This window comes from Haemorhous mexicanus, chromosome 6 (assembly GCF_027477595.1).
Source record: "Haemorhous mexicanus isolate bHaeMex1 chromosome 6, bHaeMex1.pri, whole genome shotgun sequence".
Lineage (NCBI taxonomy): Eukaryota > Metazoa > Chordata > Aves > Passeriformes > Fringillidae > Haemorhous > Haemorhous mexicanus.
This window is the reverse complement of record NC_082346.1, coordinates 26,937,867-26,948,636: the sequence shown is the minus strand read 5'-3', so window position 1 is coordinate 26,948,636 and position 10,770 is coordinate 26,937,867. Positions and strand designations below refer to the sequence as shown.

Genomic DNA, 10,770 nt, shown 5'->3' with positions numbered 1-10,770 from the left:
TTTTTCTGCTGTGAGCCTGCACATCCCCTGGAGGGAAGGCAGCAGGAGGAGAGCAATGGAGGAGTAGCCCAAGGCACACAGTGCCTTGCCAGCTCTGAAAGGGCTGGTGCTGCTGACTGAGGTGGGCTTTAGGCTGATGGTTCCTGTGCTGCAATGGGACCTCGGCAGCCTGCCTGCATGGCCAGCACCTCTGAACTGGAGCCTCTGGCTTAGGCATAGAATCAGTTTAATCACACCCAAGGAGAAGAAGATGTGGTTTCATGTGGCAGTGCTGCAGCTTGTCCTTGAGAGCCTTGACTTTATAAGACTCTGGGGAATAAAAGCCAGCTCTGAGGCCCCACGGGACACCAGCCTCGCATCTGCAGGGGGGAGGACGAGGATGGTTTGCCAGGAGCAAGTGTTGAGGCTTTATTTGGGAAAGGGCTGTGAAGACATTGCTCATCACTGTAAAGCCAAGGGCAGCTCCACCTCACCAGTCCCTAGCAAGCAGCTTTTTGTTTAATACAGCCCAAGCTCACTGACACTGTGCTGCTGCTACACTAAGCAAGATCAGAGGGTTAGATCAGATCTGGACACTGCAAGAGCCATGGTGGAGCAGGGCTGAGATGGAGCAGGCCTCTTCCAGACGATTCCTCGGTAGATAGGAGGCAGTGGAAATGCTGGCTCTGTGTTTGTTTGGGAGCTGTGCTGGTACGCCTGTAGCAGGAGGGCTGTACACCGTCGTTTCCAGATAATCCTTCCCAGCCTAGACAGTCACTAGCCCAAAATGTTCCTGCAAGGGTGGAGGTACTTGGAAGTAAGCCCAGCTTGGGCTGGTCTCCATGTGCCCTCTGCCGGGCAGCATCAGCTGGGAGGCACCCACAGAGTCAGAGCCAGAGAGATTGTCTGAACTGAGCACAGCCCCTTTTGGAGCTAAAATTCATTTCTCCTAACGTAGTGCCCTTCTCCCTGCCAAGAAAATGAGCCAGGGTGTTACACAGCCCTCGCACAGAGCCATGCTCAGACACCCCTCCTGGGGCTGGGGGCTTGCTATGGGCACTGCTACAACCCCTGTGCCTGTGGGACCCACTGTCCCCTCCTGGTACATACAGCTAAGGAGACAAGATATTTTACTGTGTTTTATTTAGTAAAATGTTAAAATAAATAAATACAAATTGATCAGATGCTCTGTACCCCCTCCCCCCAACTTTAATTTGCTAAAATCTAAACACATTTGTACCAAAACTGAAACCACAAGGAACTTGAAGGCAGCAGATACTGCAGATCACTATGAGCATCAGGCTAAAAAAAATAGAGATATTTAAAAATCCCAAACCAGTTCACAAGTGGGTGTTCTCATGGTGTGATTCTGTGACAACAGAGCAGTACCAGTCAGAAAGGGCATTTTACACCAGGGCCTGCAAGGAAGGGAGAGTGGTGGGGAATGGGACAGCACAGGTGCCACTGGCTCACAGAGGACAGAGCCTGTGGCTTTGCCATAAGAAACCCAGCTGGGAGAGAAGCTGCCCCCGGCCCCTGGCTAGAGCGACAGCACTGCTGGAACTGGGGGCTGGTCACCAAAATCCCCTGGAGAAATCAGACAGACTGGGGAAAGGACCAGGCTCCGACACAGAGCCCTTCAGGGTGAGCTCCTGCTCCAGGCACATGCCACGACTCCCACTTTACAGCTCAGTCTTGGTGAAACAGCAGGTGGGCACGGGGGAATGGGACGAAGCATGGCACACAGGTGGGATGGTGGCATTAATAAATCTACACAGATTGTGCTGCTGTGAACGTAGGAACATGAAGCCGTGACTGAAGCCTGAGTATTTTCTCCTAAACAAGCAGAGCTGCCTTCACAACCCTCCTGCCCTCAGCTGCAGACATGCCAGAGGAGTTGTTTGCAGTGTAGAGCCAGTCAGCTCCCTAAAGAAAACTCAGCACAGGCAGCCACCCCAGTGCTGCACCAGATCTTGCAGGTGCAGCAGCTCAGCACCACCTGTGTCCACTGCTGCTGACACAGCAAAGTTGTTTCCTTCCTCCACAGGAGCCTGGAAGCCTGGACAGGTCGGCACTAGCAGGCTCCCCTGCTTTGTGCTGTTACCTTGCTTAATCTTTGCTCAGTGGAGTTTGGAACACATGCTTTGCTTCTGTGGGGCTGTGAGAGGAAGCCAAGACTCCTCTGACCATGTAAGATGGCACCTGGGGGGACCCTGCTGCTGTAATTAGAGTGAAGCAGCTTGTGGGACATGACTGCTGCTGGCTCTGCTTCTGTGGTGCTGCCTGAGTCTCAGAGGCTTACGCAGAAGCAAAAACCTTCCTTAAGGAGGGCCTTGGCTGCCTGTCACATATGACATCAGGAGCAACTCAGAGACAGCACACCTTCTGGAAGGGAGAGTGGACAGGTAAGACACTGCCTGGCTCTAGAGTCAATCACTGTTTTGATGTCAGTGATAATTTAAGTGAAGAAACATAAGACTATGATTAGAAATTACACATTAGCCCAGAACAAGCAGAAACATGCAGCCTCCCACCACACCCAGCACGGGGCTTCTTTCAACAGTGCCTACCCCAGTGCCTGCAGCCATGGAAATCTGCTCTTCCAAAGTCTGAACTGCCAGTACCTGCCTTACGGAGGGGAACATGAGGCACAAAGCAATCTCTTTTCCTACCCCAGCAATTCTGGCTCCACCTGAGACACCAATAACAAACTTGGATAACAAGCCAGGGGAACCCCTGCCCTTGCACGTGCACAGCATGTACCCAGTGCTGCTGCAGTATCAAACCTCAGTGCTAGGGATCCAAAATCAAGGGTGGTCACAGAACACAGCCCCAGGAGCTGCCCTGTGACACTGCTTCCCTTCCCCACCTGAGCTATACCCCCAAGGCTCACTAAGTTCTGATTGCTCACTGAGAAAAGTGTTCTCAAAGCACAAAGGCAACCATACTTCATTTGTTTTCCAACAGAACAGATATAAGAAGGCTGGTGACAAAAGGGCAGGGATAAGTTGAGGTTTACTTTTGCCAGTCTAAATTTAGGAAAAAGAAAAAAAGATGCAAAAGGTGGTGCTGAGCTGATCAATACTGCTCACTGGTGCTGCTGCCTTTTTGTGCCAGCTCTCCACCCACAACAGGGCCACACTCTCAAGGCTTTTGAGTTCACCAGGCACTCCTGATAGTAACCAAGTCCTTAAGTGCTTCCTCTTTTCTAGAACTAAGGTGTGGGCTGAGTTTCTCCATCTGAAGCCTTTGACACCTGCTTGGATACTAGAGAGAGAAGAACAGGCACAGAGCTTATCCCTTGTTACACAGGAGAGCTGGGACAGCTGTTTTCCCAGGAGGGTGCCCCCTGGTCTGGCTGCTCAATGTGGCCGAGAGGCAGGCCCTCAGCTCCTCACAGGTTACATTAAACTTAACACAAACATGTCCCTTGTTTAGCTGCACTGGTGAAATGCCCCTTTCCATGTGTCCCTAAAGAAACCAGATCCTGAGAAAACAGGGAGGCATTGCTCACACAGAGGGATTTTGGCACAGAACTGCCATATATGACAGCCCAGAGAGCAGGGATCTTCCACAGATACTCCAGGAGGTGGCTGAGAAGTATCTGAATCACACATCCTATTCCATATCATCTCCTTCACTCACACAGAACCCAGGGCTTCTGGGAGTGGATGCTGGTTTCAGCTAGGCTCATTGTAGCACTTGAACTAGGAAGGTGCAACCACATCAGCAGAGCTGAACCTTTAGCTAGTTTTGGGAATGTTTACAGCCAAGAAAATGTTTAATTAATACAGTCCAGATTAGAGTCGGCTCTAGCTGCCTCAAGGTCTGCTTGATCTGCTTCATCCCCATGTTGTAGCTTGGAAGTCAAATAAGGTTCTCATCAGGATGGGCTCACTCAGCAGCAGAAGCAGAGCTAGGGATGACTTTGTGCCTACTGCCTTTTCAGTCTGCACCTAAGTAGCTCTTTTCTCCCACCACACCTGCTCCTTTTGGAATACAGACCAACCCATGTCAGAAATTGAGGTAGGATAAAAGAGTGGTTTTGTTCTACTCTTTCCACTGAACTTTCAAACCCTGTAACTACAGAAATACCTATCTACTCAGAAGGGAGACCTGCTTCACTCCTGGATTTTTCCTACCCTCACTTTCTCACCTAATGTCTTTCCATATTTTTTCTCTCTGTTCTGGTTTACCCCACATAATCTTTGTTTCCTTTGCTGCTCCTGCTTTTTCTCTCTTCCTTTCCATCTCCAGCCCTGTACCACTTCTCAAAAGAGGCTCCTGTCCTTTAATTTGTCCCTTGCAACATCCACCTCTGGCCCAGGGAGATGGGAAGCCATGGCCTGGCTATTCACATGAGATACACTCCAGGGACTTGCACAGCACAGTGATTTCCACAGCAGCTGTGCTCTTGGCGAGCCTCTGTTCTGTTCATTACTCAGGTATTTTAGTAATACTGACAGGGATACAGACAGACTTTCACACAGGTAAGCTCTTGGTTTTCTGATACAAGCCCGCAATTAAATTAACCTCTGGGAGAGGCATTTGTCTTTTCATGGGTCTTTAATTACCAAGCTTACCAGTGCATGGTACAAATAATTTTCTTTATTGGCAAGTTGATCAACTATGTGCTCAGCCTATACAAGACACAATGATGCAGAAAGTTCTTGTCCCAGGTAAGAGAGAAACAGGAGGGAAATGGGAGCTAAGGGTAAAGGATAGAGAGACTCATAGTACTTTTCAAGTATTACATTCCATTCTGTAGGAGTTAGAAACAGGACTGAGTCTTAAAGAAGGATCTGAGCAAGAGAGCAATAACCTGGAGACAAGACATCTGCAGCTCTCCCTTTTCCCGATCCCATCTGATTTTTGGGTCACTTTCTGGTCCATGTCTGACCACTGAAAACAAGGATCCAGCAGCAGGTCACTGCAAGGCTTGCTCCCACGTCCTCAGAGACCAGTACCTAGCTGGTTGCTGAAGAGTTCTTTGGACCTCTTGCCTTCTGAATGCCAGAAACTACAGAATCCATAGTGCTTGGGAATGGACTTTACTGAGGTAGTTTGTTGGCCAGGCAAGCCTAAGCGCCGAATGAATTAGCTGCACAACAAAACATCTTCCTCTTTCTCCAGGTTCCTGACTCCTACATACTCGTCAGAAAAATCTTTGCAGTAATCCAGCAAAGTTTAACTTGCCTTGGATCTCCAGAATTCCAAGGGAGGACAAGAGGTGAAGAAGGGTCAAAACAACTCTAAAAAGACAGGAGGAACCCTGCCCAAAGGGGCGTGTCCCCAAGGAAGCGTAACACTGGTATTTTGGTGGTTATCTGAGCAGCTCACTGAGAGAGGCCCTCAGTAAAAGACTGAATTTTGGTTTAACATCTTAATATGTTATTTTAAAACCACATTTCATTAAAAGCATGTATTCATCATTAGTGCTTTAGAATCAAAGAGGGTGGGGTGCAACCTAGCTGAGGAAAAGAAAAGAAACATGTGCACTGCAAATTCACAAATGTTTTCTCATGAGAATGTGAAAACATGAAAAATTTCAGAGTTTATTTCCTATACTGTGGGCTGCCACAGCTTGATGGGACTAAGATGGAGGTTTCACTCCAGGTTCTCCTGAATGCTGACCATGCTGCTTTTTACAGCTGTCTCTGCAACAGTACAGGGAAGAAGATTTGAAGCCAAGGAGGTCAGAATTAGGTTTCACATTTCTAGACATTTGGAATACAGATTTGCTTTCTTAAATCTAGCAAAGATAAAATGCAATATTATTTTTTCTGCCAACAATAAAACCAATAGATCTGCCCATACAATTATCACCTCTTTAATTTCCAGGTTTTTAATTCATATCCCCACTGACAGAAACCTGCTTGCAACATAGAACAAAGCCCCGTTTTGCTCATGCAAAACATTACTTCATCCTACCAACATGGTAACTCATGGCTAATGATGTCTTGGAAGAATCAGCCATGCTACTCACCCTACCTTCCAATCATCCCTAGAAGTATTGCTTCCTCCATGTTTTGTACAGCACTAAACTCACTGCTGGCTCTAAACAAAGACAATGAAAAGACCAATGGTGATACCAATTCCTCTAGCCAGGTCACAGGCTCACTTTCCCACTCTGACCACAACACACTTTTCCAGCAGTTTGAAGAACAGCTGGAGAAGGGAAAAAGAAACTTCTGCAACGCTTGCTCTATTTCTGAGCAAAGAGCAGGGTGACTTCTTAAAGCCCCTAGCACTGGGCTGAGAGCAAGGACCATCTTTGATATGATATTCCTTTGTGGTCTCATTTCTTCCCTTATAACAGAGATTTAAAAGCCACTTTTTTCCCACCAATGATAAGCAATGACATAAGAATTAGTTAATATCTTGATGGTGGTTTGGAAAAACAAAACCACAGCCAGTATGACAGCTTCCCAAAGAGCGTAATTTTCAGTAGAAACTCATTCTATCTCAAATATTACATGAGAAAAAACCCCAAACCAGTATGAACCCAAAAGAAAAGCTTGATCTTTAAGCTATCACAGTTTAAATTTCTCCCTTGATTGGAACCTCTTACAGCAGCTAAGAAAAAAACCCATTTTCCTCTGTATCTAGCAAACACCAATTCTCCTTCTACCCTGTTGTAGGTAATTGGGCAGAGATAACCCAAATTCACTGTGTCTACACAGCAGCATTATTGCCAGTGTCAGTGCAGCCCTAGGAATGCTCCTTGCCTATTGGCTAATACTGTTGCAGAGCCAGGAGAAAAGCATCCCAACAGGATCAGTGAGAGAGAAAGAAAACTACCTAAGCAGCATCAAAAAGTCTAAGATCATTTTTCTGCCAAGTAATGATTAAGTAAAGGCATCCTTTTACAGTCTGGAACACAAATGCTGTAACAAAAGGGATATAAAATCTGTACTTATCTGCTTGGGTTCTGGAGACAAGCAGATGCCTCAGGAAAGTAGTAATAGCTGTTTTAACATCTCCTGGCTGATTAACTCTGTGCAAATTTAAATATGGCTACTAGTGAATTTCATTCCCATCCTCTCCTGAATGAGGAAAGAAATCAGAAGGACTATTGAGTCTCCAGGCACAGCCTCCTACCTCCAAATAGTGCACTGCTTCCAAGAGAGCTCAGGTTAACCCAGAAATAAGAGCATGAGAACCACAAAGACTCAGCACACCTATCCCTGGAGACAGTCTCTTACCAGGAATACTCAATGCTTCAGAAGATGCTGTTAAGAATCACTCAAATGCTCAGCTGAAGACCAACATGTTCCAAAAGGCATCTTCTCTTGAATATCTGGCTGTTAGCTGACTGCTCATATTCTACAGAAGGCTCATGTTCAGTTTGTTTTTTCTCATCAACCCTTGAAATAGACAGTCCTTCGTTTAAATGCTGTGGGTTGCTGGCCTAGTGCTGCCCAATGGTAATGACCCCATTGGTAACTGGATTGATGGAAGGACTTTTTAGTATGATCCATTTTGACAGTGTCTGCCCAGCTGTCTCCCTGCCACTTCTGCTAACTGATCCTTCCAGCTCTGCTAGTTCCAGAACAGAACTCACACATCAAAAGACAGAGTCAGGGTTCAGCTCAGAAGTGTGTGTAAGAATCACTTTCCCAACTTAGACAAATGTGAGAACTCAGGGTATCAGTTCTGAGCCCAGAGCTGAAAATAGTGCACACTCCTAGAGAAGGAATACAAGTCCTTAAAGGGCAGAAGGGCAACCTAAAGGAGAGGGAATAAAACAGCTCCAAGAACTCCACAGAAGCCCACTTGGCTGGGGCAGCAAAGAAACTCTCTCAGGCTGTGTGGTGTCTGGAGTATTCACTTGCTCAGAAATGCATCCTTGAAATGCAAAGCTTTTCTATCTTTCACTGTGGAACAGCTGAGCAGGTCTGCCTCACCACCCAACACATGCTCTCAAGGCCACCACACTGGGGACACTGCCTCACCCTGTGTGGGCAGTGGCTCACTGTGCTCCCACAGGAAGTAAGGAAGTAAAGGGAGTTTTCCTGGTACTTCCAGTGGAAATGGGCTTTGCCCAAACATGTAAATGTAGTAGTGAAGCCAGACAGCCCTGGGACACAACCTGACCAGAATCAGCACCCTAAACTGAGCCAGAGCCCAGAGTCAGGAAGCACAAAGCAAGTTCTGTCCAGAGTGAAAAGATTATACATTAGAGATGAACTTGAACAAGAGGAGAGAACAGAGGGTGATTTCAGTCCAACTCACTGTCTCTCATTCAGTCTGTATCACAGAACTATTAAAGCCTTACACAAGCACACTGCCAACTGCTTTTCTCTGGGTTACAAACACATGGAAGAATGGGAGAGAGATAGTAACAGCAGAGACAAGCCTGGGACATCCTCCAGATGGGGTGAGATCCAGCACTGTAGGATTTGATTCTCTTTAGACTTTAGCCAGTAGATATATGGTAGAACCTATGGAAACTGTCCCATTAGATTTTAGAACAAAAACACAGCAGAATATCATCATAAATAAGCAAAGTCTGTGTTAAAAAATTCTAAGTACACAGCATTTTCTCCAGTTCTGACACCTTTTTAATAGAAATCACTTGTTTAGGAAACAAATAGCACTTTTGTAATTTTTTTTACAATGTTTCTTACCTTGATCTTATTTTAAGTAACACTAGGAAGACCTCAATATCTTTTATTTTCCTTTTTAATTTAAAAAAGTTGTTTTTTTTTTCCCCCAGATACAAAGATTTTGCCCTTGCATAAAAAAACAGTGCCCAAAACGATGACACAAGGACTCACAAAGACTCACTGTATCTCACTGACACTATTACTTCTAATCTATACCATGCAAGGTCCCATCTACCTCTTTAATTAGACTGTCAGCCTGAAAAACAGCTTTTCTATTCCTTATTTAGTTCTTGTTACCAAAAGAAGAGAAAGGAAGTGAAAGAAAAGGACATTTCTCTGTTGAGTTCACACATCTGGGTTATGTGCTACTTTGTTCAGGATACCTGTGTTGTTTATAAATACAGAAAAGGGATGGAATCTCATTTTCAAGTAATTGATGCACATTTTCTCTTGGGACACCTCTATCCAATGCTCCCAGCTGACCCTGGCTTCTGGCCCTCTCTTTTCCCATTCCCAAAACAGACTTTCTGGATGAGTGTGAGGACCCATAGGCTCTCAGGCACGTGGTGTGATTCTTGGGGTGTCCTGTGGGGCCAGGAGTTGGACTCGGTGATCCTGACTCAGCATATCCTATGATTCTATGTGCTGGTTACTCAGTGAAAAGTCCATCTCCTTTCCTTTTGTACATCTCCTGTCTAAACAATAGTAAATACTGCTCATTTGATAGACTTGTCCCTTCTGGGCACTGGGATTTGATAATTTATATTTCTGGTTTTTTGGTTTAATAGTACTGAGAGTTTAGAAACAGGAAAAGCCCATAGGCTCTTTGGACTTGTTTTTGTTTTCCCCTAGCTAAACAAACTGTTCTGCAAATAGGAACTTGAAACCTGCTCTCCTCCCTTATCCCTGCTCCTCACCCCAAACAAAAATAAAACAAACCTATAGTGGCTGTGGAGGCTGCTGCAGGCACACACTGGTGTAAAATATAGAGAGAGTAAATATATTATTTCACTTGGCATGGTGCTGGCAAAGAACCCCCAGCTGGCACTATTCATGTAACATGATCCAAACTTCGCATGTACACACAGAATAAGAAGGATCAATTGGCAAACTCCGGTGCCGCCTGGCACAAGCATCTTCACGCTCTCTCTGGAACCAAAGAACTAAAGAATTCTGCACTTTCCAGAAGAAATCCAGTTTTGCTTTTCTAGAGTTTCTTTATTTTGCTCTTTCTCCTCGCCGCCACCTCCCTTGGCTCCTTCTTAACTTCACTGTGTTATTTAGTCTCATCGCCCTTGTTACAGTTCACCATGCAGCTCTGGGAAGGGGAGGGGGCTAAGGTGGAGGTGGCAGCATTAGTATTGTTAGTGGAGTCCATGCCGTTGGAGATGGCTACTGAATTGACCTCAGAGTTTATGGGTTTTGAAAGGTCGATGCCTTGGATGAGGCGGATCAGCTGTTTTACCTTCTCCAAGGAGCTGTGCATCTCCTTCTGTTTTGCAAGGATGGTATTCTTCATTTCCATGCATTTCTACAGCAAAGCAGAAAACCAGTAATAAGTTCGAGCTTATGAATGAAAGAAGGCAAGAGAAGGAATATGATGTTCACAGATCTAAATGTAAGTACTCAGAAAAGACTGCAGCTGCAACTTCACTTTTCCAGCCTAGAAGAGTCTCTAGGCTGTGTTCAGAGGAGAATTCATATTTGCAGGCTGAGGAAATAAAATAGCTGTCACCTGACACGGCTCCCTTTCATTCCAAGGTGGTGTGCAAATGAACACAGACAGCTCCATACTTTTGTGTTTCTTTTGAAGGAAAACTTCCAAGTGTATGTTCTTACAATTCTTCTTATTAGTACTGCATTACTGAAATTTCTTTAACTCAGATCTGCAAGCTCAGGCATCCCACTGCAGCTGACTGCTGACAGTGTGTGTGCAAACCATTAATGGGATACAGCCTTTGCTTTCACATACATTTTAGCAGGAACATCACTTCCTTCTCTCAATAAGTAAAAGGGCACTTGAAAAGGAAAACAAACTCCTTTTCACTTGAAAATCTTATTTTGTGGCCACTTCATTCTCTTAGAAGTGGTAGTAACATAGCTAGCTCATCAGCTAAGTGCCAGGGCAAGGTAACTTTAAAAAAAGCCCACAGATGATGTTTCAAGAGTGAAAAACTGCTTA

The 10,770-nt window shown here is 45.5% G+C and overlaps 1 protein-coding gene across 10 annotated transcripts in view; it reads right to left on the bottom strand.

Annotated features, from left to right (window-relative positions):
• Positions 1 to 1,105: 1,105 nt before the first annotated feature.
• Positions 1,106 to 10,770, bottom strand: part of PHF21A (PHD finger protein 21A) — a 134,023-nt gene continuing 124,358 nt past the window's right edge. For all 10 annotated transcript variants that reach the window (XM_059849437.1, XM_059849434.1, XM_059849440.1 and 7 more), the window contains one exon: positions 1,106 to 10,119. In XM_059849437.1, the coding sequence (XP_059705420.1) occupies positions 9,865 to 10,119 (255 nt within the window). In that variant the 3' untranslated portion in view covers positions 1,106 to 9,864. The remainder of the gene's footprint in view (positions 10,120 to 10,770) is intronic.